General features: G+C 52.8%; 1 protein-coding gene across 3 annotated transcripts in view; it reads right to left on the bottom strand.

Annotated features, from left to right (window-relative positions):
* Positions 1–696: 696 nt before the first annotated feature.
* C20H16orf96 (chromosome 20 C16orf96 homolog) overlaps positions 697–17,636 on the bottom strand; it is a 52,320-nt gene continuing 35,380 nt past the window's right edge. Inside the window, exons 9-17 of one of the 3 annotated variants that reach the window (XM_065536901.2) lie at positions 15,081–15,155; positions 13,535–13,699; positions 9,791–9,909; positions 9,209–9,271; positions 8,247–8,339; positions 7,090–7,249; positions 6,798–6,897; positions 1,943–2,023; positions 697–1,209 (exon numbers count right to left, since the gene is read on the bottom strand). In XM_065536901.2, the coding sequence (XP_065392973.1) occupies positions 992–1,209; positions 1,943–2,023; positions 6,798–6,897; positions 7,090–7,249; positions 8,247–8,339; positions 9,209–9,271; positions 9,791–9,909; positions 13,535–13,699; positions 15,081–15,155 (1,074 nt within the window). In that variant the 3' untranslated portion in view covers positions 697–991. Of the gene's footprint in view, positions 1,210–1,942; positions 2,024–6,797; positions 6,898–7,089; positions 7,250–8,246; positions 8,532–9,208; positions 9,272–9,790; positions 9,910–13,534; positions 13,700–15,080; positions 15,156–17,636 lie in introns of those variants that run through there. The other 2 variants (XM_065536902.2, XM_065536903.2) reach the window with 2 other exon arrangements.

The raw sequence follows: 17,636 nt of genomic DNA, 5'->3' as shown, positions 1-17,636 counted from the left end.
GATGGGACGGCCATCCCAGAATATCCCACAGGCGCCGCACCAGCCTCCTCATGGATCAGCCAAGAGGCAAATATAAACAATCAGATTTTGTTTTGAAAAAATTAATAACCAGTTACTGGTAGAAATAACATGAAATAAAAAGGATGCACACAGCCCAGTCTGGTTCCCGTGGGGAAATTGGTCTTAAAATAATGGCCCCCAAATGAAATGCACAGTGGCAGGAGCTGTAATTGGAAGTGATTCTAATGAAATCATTCCAGCAAATAAAAAGGAAAAGTGTTTTGTTTTGTTTTGTTTTTTGAGACGGAGTTGCGCTCTTTGTTGCCCAGGCTGGAGTGTAGTGGCGCTATCTTGGCTCACCGCAACCTCCACCTCCCGGATTCAAGCGATTCTCCTGTCTCAGCCCCCCAAGTGGCTGAAATTACAGGCACCCACCACCACGCCCAGCTAATTTTTGTATTTTTAGTAGAGATGGGGTTTCACCATGTTGGCCAGGCTGGTCTCAAACTCCTGACCTCAGGTGATCCGCCCACCTCGGTCTCCCAAAGTGTTAAGATTACAGGTGTGAGCCACCGCGCCCAGCTGGAAAAGTGTTTTTAAAACCACTTGGTGTTGCATTGAAAATGGATCAAGGAATTAAATTGGCTTGTTGGAAAATTCACTCTAGACAGCTGTGTTTATATGACAATGTAGAATGAGAACGTGCACTATGCTGTTTGTATTTATATGCACAGGACAAAACAGCCACTGGGTCAACATGGGGGTCCCCTACACAGACCCCTCCCCTCTATCCAGGGCCCCAGCACCCTTTCTGGGCCAGGCTCAGGGCCCTGGGTCTCAGCTGGGGATGTGGAGGGGACCTGGTGCAGGGGGGAGGGCACATGGGTCTCAGCCTCGGACGTGGAGGGGACTTGGTGGGGGTGGGGGGCGCATGGGTCTCAGCCTCAGATGTGGAGGGGACTTGGTGGTGGGGGACGCAGCGGGGTGGGGCTCACGGGTTGGCGGGCTCCTCTGGGGGCTTCCTGCTGACTCGGGACTCAATGTGTGGAGCTCTTGAGAGCCTGGTGGACCCTGGGGCCTGCTGGGGGTCCCTCAGGGGTGGAATCAGCGGTGGCAGCAGCGGCAGAGGTGGCAGGGAAGGTGGCCGAGCTGGCATCGTCGGATGAGGGCCTGAGGCAGCTGAGTGGGCACTGTTGCTGGGGCACAGGGCTGGGAGGAGCAGAAGAAACCCCAGATGTGTGCCAAGAACCTTACTGGGAGACACTAGCCTGATAGGGCCATCCCCACTAGGGAGAAGAGAAGCCCAGGACTAGAAGTGCTGTACAGGGCATGGCCGGCTGGGCGCCATACCTCGCCTGGGCCCTGGGCACCCTAAATGTCCTGGGTGGGTGACCCAATATAAATGAGACCAGAAATATTTGCTTAAGTGGAGCAGAGCCCCTGGGAAAGAACATGGAGCTTGGAGTCCACGGATCTGGGCTCAGCTTCCAGCTCACTAGCTCTGTGACCTTGGGCCACAGCTCAGGTGACGGAGCCTCCGCTCCCTCCTCTGGGAAATGGGCAAACAGTGCCTATCTCACAGCAGTCGGGATGAGGTTCAGATGAGATAAGGGAGAAACTGCCTTGTAAACTGTAAAGTACCCTCAGATGCCTGCTACATGATGATTTGAACCAGAGGAGCTCAGTTCCTTCTAACCTCAGCTCCCTTGTCCCCACCCCTGCAGCTGGGTGGACGCTAGGGACAGATGCCTGGCCTGGGCCCCGGGGATGGCACCGGGTCCGGGAAGCATCTTTGAAGCGCCATGGGCAGGCAAAGCAGGCAGGAGGTGGAGGAGGTGGACAGGAGAGCCCAGGCAGGGTGTGGGGGATGGGATGAGACGAGGAGGGACTGGAGACTCTTCCAGAATCACAGCTGGGCTGGGGCTGGGAGCCAGGTACTCACGGGGGCAGATGGCACCCAACAGGGCGCTGGAGTGCACACGGTCATACAGGCTTTGTGACGGGGGACACGGAGCCTTCACAGCTTAGCAGAAAAGAAAAGAAGAGACAGGTGTGGGTGGCATCCACCCCTGGGCCTGTGTCAGGCCGATCCCAGCACCGGCCAGGCTTCTCCCTCTGTAGGACCAGCCCCATTTCCCAAACCTCCTGGTCCATTCCTTTATAAGACAATGTTCCTCCCTCCTTGCCCTCTTTTATTTTATTTTTTCTTGAGGCAGTGTCTTGCCCTGTCGCCCAGGCTGGAGCTTACGCAGCCTTGAACTCCTGGGCTCAAGCAATCCTCCTACCTCAGCCTCCCAAGGAGCTGGGACTACAGGTGTGCGCCACCACTCCGGGTTAATTTTTTAAATGTTTCTTAGGGAGGAGGTCTCACTATGTTGCCCAGGCTAGTCTGAACTCCTGGGCTCAAGCTATCCTCCCACCCTAACCTCCCAAAGTGGTGAAATTACAGGCGTGAACCATTGTGCCCAGCCTTCCTTGCCTTCTTGAGTCGAGAGTGTCTTAAGGCTAAGATAGAAAAGGAGCCTCTTTGAAAGAAACTCAAGGCCAGGGAGGAGTGCAACGTGACTCCAGCACAGTAAGACACAGGTGAAATGTGGGCAGGGCTATTTATGGTTTAACTGTCCCGCTGGGGACCAGAGCACGCAAATGCCCCCACCCGCATCTTCCTGTTCTTCATCTTTTTTTTTTTTTCATTATTCGAAGTAAAATCCACATGAAGTAAAATTAACCAGTTTAAATGCACAATTCAGAGGCATTTAGGACACACACAGCGTTGCACACCACCACCGTGACCTTGTTCTGAAACATTTCCATCACCCCAAAAGGGGCCCTGTCCTCGTTAAGCAGTCACTCTCCCTTTAAACCCTAGCCCCTGGAAATCACCAATTTTCCTTCTGTCTATAGATTTTTCTATTCTGGACATTTCTTTTCTTTTTTCTTTCTTTTTTGTTTGAGACCAAGTCTCATTCTTTTGCCTAGGCTGCAGTGCAGTGGCGCAATCATGGCTCACTGCAGCCGGAACCTCCTGGGCTCAAGTGATCCTCCAGCCTCAGTCCAGTCCCCCAAGTACCTGGGACTACAGGGTGCCTCACCACGCCCCGCTAATTTTTGTATTTTTTGTAAAGGCGGGGTTTTACCATGTTGCCCAGGTTGGTCTCGAACTTCTGGACTCAAGTGATCCTCCGGCTTCAGCTTCCCAAAGTGCTGGGATTACAGGTGTGAGCCACTGTACCTGGCTTTGAGTCTGTTTTGAGTTAGAAAGTTCTTTTGGGGAAATAAATGAGTGACAACAACAAACTGATCAAGATCTGGCCACAGACAGGTTTCCAACTGATTTCTACTACAGAACGTCCCTGATTTACGATGGTTTCACACTTACCACTTTTCAGCTTTAACATGGTATAAATCTGTCACAATTTCAATATAATATATGGTAGTCAATAAGTTACATGAGGCCGGGCGCAGTGGTTCACAAAGTGCTGTAATCCCAGCACTTTGGGAGGCCGAGACAGGTGGGTCACTTGAGGCCAGACGTTTGAGACCAGCCTGGCCAACATGGCAAAACCCCGTCTCTACTAAAAATACAAAAAGTATCCAAGTGTAGTGGTGCACGCCTGTAGTTCCAGCCATTTGGGAGGCTGAAGTGGGAAGATTTCTTCAGCCCCAGAGGTTGAGATGGCAGTGAACTGAGATTGCCCCACTGCACTCCAGCCTTGGCAACAAGAGTGAAACAACGTCTCAAAAAAAAACAAACATAAAGCAGTTGACGCCATCATGATTCCAGTCCTGGCTTGCTGTGTGGGTCTTGGGAATGAATAAGCCAAGGTGGAAAGCCCCTCCCTCTAGGGTGACAGTCCTTGGGGAGGTCAGTGGATGAGTGGGGACAGGACTGGGTGCATCAGATGTGGACTCCATCTGCCCTGGCCCTCCAGCAAGCAGCCCTCAGCTGGTCACTTGTGAAACTCCTTGGCAGGTTGTTGGAGGGTGAAGGAGGTGGGGCAGGGCCTGGCATGAAGTCGCGGTTCATTAAATATTAAATATTAGCCACTGTTGTGATCCTGCCTGGTGATCCCTGACGCCCAGCCTGAGCCCTCCCAGCAGATACCAGGCAGGGGGCAGGGGCTGGAACGGCCAGTCCTCTCCAGGACGAGCCACATCCCACCAGGGAGGATGCAGGGTCTGAGATGGTGTCTGGCTCGCTTGGAAACAGGGTGTGTTGGATGGTGCTCCCCAAAAAGAGACATCTCCTAGAAGCTGTGAATGTGACGTTATTTGGAGAAAGGGTCTTTGCAGGTATAATTAGGTTAAGGATCTTGGGATGAGATCATCCTGGGTTAGGTCGGGCACAAATCCAAAGACGAATGTCCTTATGGGGGACAGAGGAGAGGACACACAGAAGAGAAGCCCACATGGGGACAGCGGAGTGCCGCGGAGTGCCAGGGAGTGCCAGCGGCCCCAGAAGCTGAAGAGCCAGGGAGGGAGTGCAGCCCTGCTGACCCCTTGATTTAGCATTTCCAGCCTCCAGGACAGTGGGAGGATCAACTCTGGCTGTATTTTGTTGTTGTTGTTGTCGTTTGGCTTTGTTCTATTCTTTTTTTTTTTTTTTTTTTTTGAGACGGAGTCTCGCTCTGTCCCCGGGCTGGAGTGCAGTGGCCGGATCTCAGCTCACTGCAAGCTCCGCCTCCCAGGTTTACGCCATTCTCCTGCCTCAGCCTCCCGAGTAGCTGGGACTACAGGCGCCCGCCATGTCGCCCGGCTAGCTTTTTGTATTTTTTAGTAGAGACGGGGTTTCACCCTGTTAGCCAGGACGGTCTCGATCTCCTGACCTAGTGATCCGCCCGTCTCGGCCTCCCAAAGTGCTGGGATTACAGGCTTGAGCCACCGCGCCCGGCCTTTTTTTTTTTTTGACAGGGTCTGGCTGTGTCGCCCAGGCTGGAGTACAGTGGTGAGATCATGGCTCACTGCAGCCTCAAATTCCTGAGCTCAAGCAATCCTCCTACTTCAGCCTCCTGAGAAGCTGGGACTACAGACACACACCACCATGCCCAGCTAATTTGTTGTTGCCCAGGCTGGAACTTCAGCTGTTGTTGTCTTTTTTTTTTTTTTTTTTTTTTGAGACGGAGTCTCACTCTGTCGCCCAGGCTGGAGCGCAGTGGCACGATCTCGGCTTACTACAACCTCTGCCTCCCGGGCTCATGCCATTCTCCTGCCTCAGCCTCCCCAGTAGCTGGGACTACAGGTGCCTGCCACAACACCCAGCTATTTTTTTTTTGTATTTTTAGTAGAGATGGGGTTTCACCATGTTAGCCAGGATGGTCTCGATCTCCTGACCTCATGATCCACCTGCCTCGGCCTCCAAAGTGCTGGGATTACAGGCATGAGCCACCGTGCCCGGTCAATGGGATGGCGTGCCGCATGGGTCAGGAATGAAGGAACTTCAGCTGTTTTAAGCCACCCTCCTTGTGGTAATTTGTCTTGGCAGCCCCAGAAGGCGAATGCAGGGTGCCTCCTCCTTTGCCCAGCACGCTGATGAAACAGTCCCCCTTTCCTTTCTTCCATGTCTGGTGTTTAGTCTTTGAGTCAATGAAGGCACAGCGGTGGCGAGAAAGAATTTCTGCTGGAGGGCCAGGCACAGAGGCTCATGCCTGTAATCCTTGCACTCTGGGAGGCTGAGGCAGGTGGATCACTTGAGGCCAAACATGGTGAAACCCTATCTCTACTAAAAATACAAAAATTTAGTTGGGCATGGTGGCGCGCACCTGTAGTCCCAGCTACTCAGGAGGCTGAGGCAGGAGAATCGCTTGAACCCAGGAGGTGGAGGTTGCAGTCAACCGAGATCGCACCACTGCACTCCAGCCTGGGCAACAGAGCGAGATTCTGCCTCAAAACGAACGAACGAACAAACAACCAACAAAAAACCTCAGAATTTCTGCGGGTGGAGTTCAGGCCCCGGCCATCTTGTGGCTCCAGGACCACTCCTTATGGGGCGGTGTGTGGCTCCCACCCAGGGGCAAAATTTAGAACTCCTCATCCCCAAGGGGGAAGAGCCTTCGAGGGTTGTGTAGAGAACCCAGTGATGGACTCGAACCCAGTGATGGACTCCAGAGTCTTGGGGTCCCAGCAGGAGCCGGCCAGAGCCGGGCCTCAGCACTGCAGCAACCACATCGACTGATTCCAGATGTGCACATGTCTGGGTCTCCCACTGACCCAACCCTTGCCTGTGATATTAACAGACAGCCTCTGGGGTCTGGCCCAAGTCTCCTCCTTGTCACCCCACTGCCCCACCCCAGTCTCCGCCCTCCAGGGAGACTTGGCGTCCTGAGCTCCTGCCTGTGCCTGGCTTCCACCCACCACAGGGCCTTTGCACACACCATTCCTGCCACACGACCACTCTCCTCTAACCTGACTCCTTCATCCAGCTAAGTCTTAGTCCCTCTTCAAGGGCTTCAGGGCAGCTGTCCAGTCCCCCCTCCGTGGACTGGCATCCCTTGGCACCCACCTAGCACCCTTCCTAGCCCATGGTTCTTCGTCACAGGCCATGGTCCTGTGGCCATGGCCCTCCCTCTGGTCAGCTGTTGATCTCAGCAGCAGCAGATCCTCGCTCTTGCAGTCTCCCTCCCCCATTGCAAAGACCGAGTCTCCTGGGGGCCTGCTGTGACCTAATTTTTGTGACTGATTGTGTGAGGACTCCCCGGTCAGGGATAGTGCTGGCTCTGGGCCCCACCTGCACCCTCTCACCCTGCCCAGCAGAACCAGGACCCCAGGCAAGGGTACCCTAGGAGCCCGATGCCCCTCACCTGCCAGCTCCTTTGCAATGACTGAGGGCTGAGCCCCCCTCTGGCTGTTCATGCGGCCTTTGTACAGGATCCCATCCACGCCCAGGATGTCCACCTCAGCCTGTTGGATGGCCCAGGTCCTAGGTTAGGGAGCCCCTGACCCAGCCTCCCCTGAACTTTGGTGCACACAGAAGCCCAGAAGACAGAGTGCAGCCTCTGCTGGGGTCGCCCACCGCTCGGGGCCTGGTCCCACACTTGGGGCTGGGGTGCGCTGACGTCCACCCTCCGGGAAGGAGGCCCCAGCCAGACTCACGCTGTCATAGTCGATCATGTGGGGATCCCCATAGGGATAGAGCGTCGACAGGTTGCAGGACTTGCACTTGAGGCTGGCGGCGTTTTGGGGGCCGTCACCCCAGTCCTGCTGATAATCCTCCTGGATACTGAGGTCCTGGCGCTGCAGCCGCTGCTGTTCCCTGTGGCAGGGCAGTGGGTCAGCAGCGACCTGGAGACCCTGCACCCCAGAGCCCAGGATGGGCCCAACGGCCTGGCCAGCACCGAGGGAAGACCAGCATTTCTTTCAGTTTGTGTTTAGCTGGCACAGCCAGGCAGGCATGGGGCCTGGATGGATACAGATGCACACAGTGGGGCAGAGGAATCAAACTGAGACCTGCATTTCCCCAGACCCAGCCATTTCCCTTTGGACCCCTGGCCCGAAGAGCGTGTCCTTCTAATTTCTTGATCTCAAGGAGCCAGGGAGGGAGGGTGACAGAGTCAGCGCAGGCCCCCAGGTCCCTCCCTTCCCATGGCTGTGGTGACTATTCACCAGTTCTTCCCCCACCTGGCCAGATGTCCCCACAGCAGGGTTGCAGGCTGGGGAGGTCCATAGAGCCGTGGGATGTCAGGAGGTTGAGGGGTGGGGCTGGGACCTAGGGAGCCAGCTGGGTGCAGTGAAAACCTGAGGGTTTGGACATCAGCCCTGCCACTTGCTAGCAGTGACCTTGGGCAGGTCATTGCAGTTCTCTGAGCCTCAGTTTCTTCAGCTGTGACATGGGATGGCACCAGGATACATCTTAGAGGGCAGCTGTGAGGACTCAATAAGGCGCTCTTCGCATAGTGCCTGCCGGGCACAGCAGCGGCTGAGGGTCCCCCATCATCACCGATTTCCTCCGCCAAGAGACAGGGACATGGGCATAGGAACCCTAGCTCACAGGAGGTTGTGAGATTTAAATAAGAAACCCTCTAACAGGTTTTGGCCCACAATAGATGCGCAGTAAATATGTCAGTTCCTCTGTCCGCCATCATCTCGTGGGCCTGTCTGCCGCCCCAGTCACCTCTCAGAGTGCCTGTCTTGCGAAGGGCTGGCCATGTCCAGGACAATCTTAGGTCCCTGGGCCTGGAGGATGTGTCTCTGCAGGAACAGGGTTCCCAGGCCCCAGAGCGGCCTCCATGCGGGGCGCCTACCCTGCTCACCTCATGTGTTGCCGCTGCAAGTACTCGTAGCTGTTGGCGCTGGCTGGCCGCAGCCGGGACAGCAGGTGGGCTTTGCGGATGGTGATCAGATGTCTGTTGGAGGACAAGGGTGCAGCAGGGGCTGTGGGAGGCGTGCCAGGCCAGCAGAGGGCTCAGCTCCCACCCTTCCAGGAAGCCTTCCCAGTAGGAGGAAGGAGGTGCAGGCTCAGGTCGCCACCCTCAAATGCCAGAAGCGTCCACAGCATAGAAGTAGAAGAGGCCCCCCCGAGAGGCATCTCAGGAGCTCTGATCATCACAGTAAGACACAAAAAACAATTGTTCTATTTCCAAAAGTAAAAACCAGGCTAGGTGCGGTAGCATACACCTATAATGCCAGCACTTTGGGAGGCTGAGGTGGGCAGATCACTCGAGGTCAGGAGTTTGAGAGTAGCCTTGGCAACATGGCTTTTTTTTTTTTTTTTTTTTTTTTTGATATGAGGTCTCACTGTCACCCAGGCTGGAGAGCAATGGCACAATCCTAGCTCACTACAACCTCACACTCCCGGGTTCAAGCCATCCTCCCATCTCAGTCTCCTGAGTAGCTGGGACTATAGGCAGGCACCATCACACAAGGCCACATATTTGTATATTTTTGATGGCTGTAGAACAGTGTATGTGGACATGTGTATCTTGAAGGCTGGGGAACCCTGTATATGAATGTGGATACACATGGCACATACAGAAGAGTGTAAATGGATGTGTATGGACTTGATGGTGCAGAACAGTGTATGTGGATGTGTAGACACCTGGTGCATACAGAATGGTGCACGTGGACGTGTATGGACTCGATGGCTGGAAAACGCTGTATATGGATGTGTAGACACACAGCGCGCATGGAACAGTGCACATGGAGGGGCATGGAGAAAACATCCACGGGCCCCACAAGCCCTTAGGGCCAGGGCACCCTGGGCGGCGGTACTCACGGGCCAGTCATCATCTCCACGGGCCGGTCACAAGAGATGCACTTCACGTGCTCGAACAGCTTCCTGAAAGGCACATGGTCCTCAGCCGCTGCCCCTGCTGGCCCCAGGCCATGTGCAGGAGGCTGCAGCCAGCCCGGGCCCCAGGGCTGAACCCCTCCCACGAGTGCCCAGCCCAGCTCAGCCCCACAGGTCCTGCAGTCTCCAACCACCCTTGTGGTTTCTCTGCCGCCCCAAACACAAGGGATGGCCTTTAAAGCTGTGTGAGGGGTGGTCTGAGGACAGGAGCCTCATTAATATTGGGTCCCTCTGCCTGGGGCACTGTCTGGGTGGGGGTCGGGGTCCTGGATCTGCCCAGGTCCCCTTCCCTCTCTGAGCCTTGGTTTCCCCATTGGCGGGAATAGGGCTGGATCACCTCTGCCAGCTCAGGACAAAGCTTCCCTCCTCCTCGGTGCTGTCAGCCACAGCCAAGCCCCTGTCCCCCATCCACAGGTCTGGAATCTTTCCTCCCAGAGCTTCCAGGGTGTGTCCCCCACAGCCTGGGCAGCAGGATTCCTACCAGGAGGGGCTTGGGCGGGCACTCACCTTCTAAAGCCGGCAGCACTGTCAGGATCCAATCTTAAGCCCTCAATCAGCAGCTTCCGGACTATTTTCCAGACCTCTTCCATTTCTTTCTTCAATGGATCCAGATCACTGTGGACTAGCTGCCAACAGCCAAGGTGAAGAAAAGAAAGAATAGTCATGAGTTCACACCCAGTCTCCTTCCAGAAGAGGGGTTGCAGCAACCTGGGGAGTTACAGGGTGTAACAAAATTCAACTAAACTAGTGAGGGAGTCCAGGAAAGGGAAAATGACACAGCTTCGATGAGGCTCAACCCCTACTAGATGCTATTGGTAGAGAGGAGCTGCAAGGTGAGCTTCCTGGCAGCCAAAGCAAAAAACACCATCAGCTACTGTCTCCAAAGGCCAAATCAAACCAAGCTCAACTGCAGGCAGGGAGGTCTGAGAAACCTTTCTCACAATGGTTCCGCTGCACCTGACATTCACACACTCAACACGTTTATTGAGGGTCTGTATGTAAAGTGGGCAGGTTTATGGCATTTAGTATATTTACAGAGTTGTGAGACCATCATAATCAATCGTATTTATTTATTTTTAATGTTATTTATTTATTTTTGAGATGGAATCCCTCTCTATCGCCCAGGCTGGAGTGCAGTGGTGCGATCTCTGCTCACTGCAACCTCTGCCTCCGGGTTCAAGCAATTCTTCTGCCTCAGCCTCCCAAGTAGCTGGGACTACAGGCACATGCCACCATGCCTGGCTTTTTTTTTTTTTTTTTTTTTTTTTTTGAGATGGAGTCTCACTCTGTTGCCCAGGCTGGAGTGCAGTGGCACGATCTTGGCTCACTGCTAGCTCCACCTCCCAGGTTCATGCCATTCTCCTGCCTCAGCCTCCCAAGTAGCTGGGACTATAGGAACCTGCCACCACGCCCAGCTAATTTTTTAGGAGAGACGGGGTTTCACTGTGTTAGCCACGATGGTCTCAATCTCCTGACCTCATGATCTGCCCGCCTCAGCCTCCCAAAGTGCTGGGATTATAGGTGTGAGCCACCGTGTCCGGCCTTTTTTTTTTTTTTTTTTTTTTTTGAGAGGGAGTTTTGCTCTTGTTGCCCAGGCTGGAGTGCAATGGTGCGATCTCGGCTTACTGCAACCTCCGCCTCCCGGGTTCAAGCAATTCTCCTGTCTCAGCCTCTCAAGTAGCTGGGATTACAGGCACGTGCTCCCACACCCAGCTAATTTGTTTGTTTGTTTTACTTTTAGTAGAAACGGGGTTTCACCATGTTAGCCAGGCTGGTCTCGAACTCCTGACCTCAGGTGATCCGCCCACTTCAGCCTCCCAAAGTGCTGGGATTACAGACGTGAGACACCACGCCCAGCCTAATTTTTGTATTTTTAGTAGAGACGGGGTTTCACCATATTGGCGAGGCTGGTCTCGAACTCCTGACTTCATGATCTGCCCGCCTCAGCCTCCCAAAGTGCTGAGATTACAGGTGTGAGCCACTGCACCCGGACTTATTTATTTACTTTTATTTTATTTATTTATTTTTGAGATGGAGTTTCACTCCTGTTGCCCAGCCGGAGTGCAATGGTGCGATCTCAGCTCACTGCAGCCTCCACCTCCTTGGGTTCAAGTGATTATCCTGCCTCAGTCTCCCGAGTAGCTGGGATTACAGGCACCCACTACCATATCCAGCTAATCTGTATTTTTAGTAGAGACAGTGTTTCACTATGTTCGTCAGGCTGGTCTCGAACTCCTGATCTCAAGTGATCTACCCACCTATGCCTCTCAAAGTGTTGGGATTACAGGCGTAAGCCACTGTGCCTGGCCAAAAATATTTTTTTAAAGCAGAGATACAGTCTTGCTATGTTGCCAGCACTGGTCTGGAACCCCTGGGCTCAAGTGATCCTCCCATCTCAACCTCCCAAAGTGTTGGGATTACAGGTGTGAGCCACTGTGCCACCTGATGGAGTATTTTTTTTTGAGATGGAGTCTCACTCTGTTGCCTACACTGGAGTGCGGTGGCGCGATCTTGGCTCACTACAAGCTCTGCCTCCAGGGTTCACTCCCTTCTCCTGCCCCAGCCTCCTGAGTAGCTGGGACTACAGGTACCCGCCACCACGCCTGGCTAATTTTTGTTGTATTTCGTTAGCCAGGATGGTTTCAATCTTCTGACCTCGTGATCCACCTGTCTCAGCCTCCCAAAGTGCTGGGATTACAGGCGTTGAGCCACTGTGCCTAGCGGCTGGAGTATTTTTTTTTTTTTTTTAGTTACAGAAATGGTGACATTTCCCTAATAAATATTTGAGTGTGATAACATTTTATTCTATAACCACAATACGATTATGTTTAATACAATTAGCAACAATTCCTGACTTGGATGTCATCTCCAGCCCATTTGTAGACTTGCTTCAATTAAACCAGGAAACAAGTACAATCTCTTCATGTGTTGCTTTTGGTTGTTTTGAGCCCCCACCTTTTTTTCTGAGATAGGGTTTCACTCTGAGTGCCTGCCAGGGTGCTCCTGTTGCCCAGGCTGGAGTGCAGTGGCACGATTTTGGTTCACTGCCGTCTCAACCTCCCAGGCTCAGGTATTCTCTCACCTCAGCCTCCTGAGTAGTTGGAACTGCAGGTGTGTGCCACCACACCTGGCTTTTTGTTTTTTTGGCGGGGAGGACAGAGTTTCACTATGTTGCCCAGGCTGGTCTTGAACTCCTGGGCTCAAGCGATCTGCCTGCTTTGGCCTCCCAAAGTACTGGGATTACAGGCGTGAGCCACCACACCTGGCTGCAATGTCTTTTATGATGGAAGGCGGTTACCCTCCATCATCTCTCTAATATCCTGTTGGTTACACAAGCTGGTCCCATTCAACGTGGGAGGGGGCTACACAACCGTGTGAATACCAAGAGGTATGGCTGGCGACCATCCTGGAGCCTAACTATGCCTCTCTCCTGGGTAAGCGCAGGGATGTGGGGTGGACGAGGGGAGTCTCTGAGGGTCCGTGACAGTCATTCATTTATTCATTCATCATTTACTGACTGCCAGTGATGTGCCAGACCCTAGGGAAATGTCTAGAGGAGCCATAGCCCTTTCCTCAATTAGTATAGTGTCGTAGACTGGAACAGTCGGTCCAACGAGAGTGCTACATGGTTCTTGCAACTGAGGTGGCTGGACTGACCCAAAGAGGTTAAATTAGGTTTAGAATCAGGCAGCTCTGGGTTTGAGTCCCAGCTCCACCATGAGCAGCAGCATTTCCTGAGGGAAGTATAATAACCTCTCTGAGGCTCAGTGTTCTCCTCTGTGAAATGGGGATCAATTCATGTATTGATTATGTATGGGGAAGGTGCCCAGAGTAAGGCCCCGTATGTGTGTGTGTGTGTGTGTGTGTGTGTGTGTATAAATACATTGCAGCTTCTTACTTCCCCTCTTGGATCATTTGCTCTGGGGGATGCCAGCTGCCATGTCATGAGGCCACTCAAGTGGCCCTAAGGCAGAGTCCATGGGATGAGGAACTGAAGAGTGTTACTAACAGCCACATGAGGGAATTTCCTTTGAATTGGCTCGTCCAGCCTCATTCGAGCCTTCAGATGAGACCAGCCCTGGATGACATCTTGACTGCAATTTCATGGGAGACCCTGAGCCACCCAGCTAACCTGCTGGGTCACTCCCAAATTCTTGCTCCTCCTAAACTGAAAACGTTTGTTGTTTGCAGTTGCTAATTTCTGGGCTAATTTGTTAGGAAGAAAGTGAAAATCAACACAGGGACACTCACCTTCGTGTTCACATCCTTGCTGAGCTCCTCCACAGCCTTCTTCCACTTGTCCTCATGGATCGTGACCTTGAAGAGCATGCCCTGAATCATCTCGTTCATCCCCAAGGCCACAGACTCCAGGTCAGCTCGGCTTGCCTTGCCTGCCAGGGCGCTCCTGTCGGCTTTCTAGGGAGACAGGGAGTTCAGGGAGGTGAGGCTGCTGGGATGGAGGAAGGCAAAGCTGGGAGACATCACACCCCTTGGGTCTGGTGCTTCTAGTTTAGAACTCTGGACTTTTATCCTTGGCTTAAATGCAACCCTGGGGTCTATGTGGATTCAAACACGATCTTGAGATCAAAGCCAAGGTTTTCCTATAACAGGGAAGTTGATGTATGATTATTATTATTATTATTATTATTATTATTATTATTGTTTTTGAGACAGGATCTTGCTCAAGGTTGCCCAGGCTGGAGTGCAGTGGCACAATCATAGCTCATTGCAGCCTCCACCTCCCGGGCTCAAGGGATCCTTCCACCTCAGCCTCCTGAGTGGCTGGGACTATAGGTATGTTCCACCATGCCCGGCTAATTTTTAAATTTTTTTTGTAGAGTTGTGATTTTGCTGTGTTTCCCAGGCTGTTCTCAAACTCTCGGCCTCAAGTGATCCTATCATCTTGGCCTCCCAAAGTGCTGGGATTACAGGAATGAGCCACCCTGTGCACAGCTGATGTATGATTTTCAAGTTCACATAGAAGTGTTAATAATCCTCAATTGCTGAAAATGGGAGTTGATGTGACTCTTTTTCCTTTTCTTTTCTTTCTTTCTTTTTTTTTTTCAGACTGAGTTTTTGCTCATCACCCAGGCTGGAGTGCAATGGCACAATCTCGGTTCACTGCAACCTCTACCTCCCAGGTTCAAGCGATTCTGCTGCCTCAGCCTCCCAAGTAGCTGGGATTACAGTTACCTGCCACCATGCCTGGCTGATTTTTTGTATTTTTAGTAGAGACGGAGTTTCATCATGTTGGCCAGGCTGGTCTCGAACTCCTGACCTCAGGTGATCCACCTGCCTTGGCCTCCCAAATTGCTGGGATTACAGGCATGAGGCACCACTCCCAGCTGACTCCTGTTTTCTTTTTTTTTTTTTTTTTTTTTTTTTTTTGAGACGGAGTCTCGCTCTGTCGCCCAGGCTGGAGTGCAGTGGCCGGATCTCAGCTCACTGCAAGCTCTGCCTCCCGGGTTCACACCATTCTCCTGCCTCAGCCTGCAGAGTAGCTAGGACTACAGGCACCCGCCACCTCGCCCGGCTAGTTTTTTGTATTTTTTAGTAGAGACGGGGTTTCACCGGGTTAGCCAGGATGGTCTCGATCTCCTGACCTTGTGATCCGCCCGTCTCGGCCTCCCAAAGTGCTGGGATTACAGGCTTGAGCCACCGCGCCCGGCGACTCCTGTTTTCAATATAAACAAAGAGGGAGGGAAATTCTGGAAGGCTGTCTGGTGTGCTTCGCCTGGAAGGCTCCGTTTCCCTGGGTAGGGGAGTAGGCAAGGCAGAGGACCCTCTGCTCACTCACTTCTCTCAGCTCCTCCTCCATCGTGCTCTTATTCACCTTGTTCATTTCCAGTCTTTTGATTTGAGCCTGGAGAGTCTAAGAACAGAAGCACAGGCATGTCTGCCATCCTAGAGAGCCTTGAGGGTGAAATACCAACCTCCCACCTCTACCATTGCCATGTGCTGGGGAGGCACAGCGGGCCGTACGGACAGCAGGCAGGTGGGCGTGGGCGTTAGAAGACGCGGGCTCAAGGGCTCCAGGTGCCCAGATGAGAAGGGAAGGAACATGCGACTTGGGACAAGCTGTCCCCTTAGAGGTGGTGTCATAGGAACTTTCCTCCACGGGGAGTTGGACCCAAACCAATGTGGACGATTTCACTCCCTGGATGTTTAAGGCATGTTCATCACTTCTGATCTGTCCTGGGGTCCCAGCAGGAATTCCAGTCTACTATCAACTTATCATAGCCTCATACACTGTGCCCAAGTGTTAGGGGAAAACCTCATGTCCCATCCTCACAACTCCACAAAGAACCAACTGCCCCCATGAATTCCACCCTCTCTCCAATTACTAGATCCCCCCTGTAATAGGAGCAGCAGCTGCTCCCCAGAGGGTCGGGCCACGGTTCCCGCAAAGCTGCAAACAGGCTTCTATTTCTCTCTTCCTGTCGTGTCTCCCTCTCACGCTTATGAACAGAACTCTGGACTTTCAGCTGGAACCCAGCTGCCCCGAATCAAGACTCCATTTCACAGCCTCCCTTATGGCTTAGTGTGGCCACTGGGGTGTCAACAGAAGTGAATGGGTATCTTTAACTTGTTTTTTTGTTTGTTTGTTTGTTTTTTACAGGCTGTCACCCAGGCTGGAGTGCAGTGGCACCATCTCGGCTCACTGCAACCTCCGCCTCCAGGGTTCAAGAGATCCTCCCACTTGGCCCAGCGCAGTAGCTCACGCCTGTAATCCCAGCACTTTGGGAGGCTGAGGTGGGTGGATCACGAGATCAGGAGATCAAGATCACCCTGGCTAACACAGTGAAACCCCGTCTCTACCAAAAAAAAAAAAATACAAAAATTTAGCCGGACATGGTGGCAGGCACCTGTAGTCCCAGCTACTTGGGAGGCTGAGGCAGGAGAATGGCATGAACCTGGGAGGCGGAGCTTGCAGTGAGCCAAGATCGCACCACTGCACTCCAGCCTGGGCGACAGAGTGAGACTCCGTCTCAAAAAAAAAAAAAAAAAAAAAAGAACAAAAAAAGAGATTATCCCACCTCAGCCTCCTGAGTAGTTGGGGTCACTGGCACCCAACACCATACCTGGCTAATTTTTGTATTTTTAGTAGAGACGGGGTTTCACCATGTTGGCCAGGCTGGTTTCGAACTCCTGACCTCAAATGATTTGCCTGCCTCAGCCTCCCAAACTGCTGGGATTACAGGTGTGAGCCACTGTGCCTGGTTCCAATATGTAGTTTTCTATCCTTCCCCCTCTCTCTATTATCCGGAGTCTCCTGTGTCCATTATCCCGCTCTGTCTGTCTTTGCATACCCATGGCTTAGCTCACTTACAAGTGAGAACGTGCAGTCTTTGCTTTCCACTCCTGAGTTGCTTCACTTAGAATAATGGCCCCAGCCTCCATCCAAGTTGCTCCAAAGCCAAGGGACACCTTGAGCCACCAGAAGCTGGGAGAGGCGAGGAGGCTCCTCTAGAGCCTTCAGGTGGAACACAGTCTATGACACCTTGATTTCAGAATTCCCGCCTCCAGAACCCCTGAGAGTGATTGGCCGCAGCAACCGTAGGGAACTGATCCAACCAGCAGGTGGCAGAATCAGGATTCAAACCCAGGAAACGTCTATTCCCAAGCCTGGGCTCTGAACCGCATGCACACCAGGCCACCTCCCAGCCCAGCAGGCTTGGGCTAGTTTCTCTGCTGGAGTCTCTTGTTTCCTCCTCTTTATTTTAATTTATTTTTATTTTTATTTTTTGAGGCAGGCTCTTGCTCTGTCACTCAGGCTGGAGTAAAGTGGCATGGTCACAGCTCACAGATCACAACCTCCCAGGCTCAAGCAAGCCTCCTGCCTCAGCTTCCGGAGGAGCTGGGACTGCAGGTGACACAACCCACCTGGCTTTTTTTTTTTTTTTTTTTTTTTGCAGAGACAGGGGTCTGTCTCACCATGTTGCCTCAGGCTGGTCTGGAACTCCTAGGCTCAAAGGATCCTCCCACCTCAGCCTCCCAAAGTGCTGGGATTACAGGAGACATCAAACCTGGCCTTATTTATGCTTTTTATTTTTATTTTTTGAGACAGGGTCTCCGTCTGTCACCTAGGCTGGAATGCAGTGGTGTGAGCTTGGCTCACTGCAACTTCCACCTCCCAAGCTCCAGTGATCCTTCCACCTCAGCCTCCCCGGTAGCTGGGAATATAGGTGCAGGCCACCATGCCAGGCTATATTCATGTTTTATAATCTTGTTATTTTGGCTGGGCACGGTGGCTAATGCCTGTAATGCCAGCACTTTGGGAGGCTGAGGTGGGCGGATCACTTGAGGTCAGGAGTTCGAGACCAGCCTGGCCATCATGGTGAAACCCCATTTC

The sequence above is a fragment of the Macaca fascicularis genome, chromosome 20 (assembly GCF_037993035.2).
Source record: "Macaca fascicularis isolate 582-1 chromosome 20, T2T-MFA8v1.1".
Taxonomy (NCBI): domain Eukaryota; kingdom Metazoa; phylum Chordata; class Mammalia; order Primates; family Cercopithecidae; genus Macaca; species Macaca fascicularis.
The sequence above is the reverse complement of the archived record's forward strand: the minus strand, read 5'-3'. Positions and strand labels throughout refer to the sequence as shown.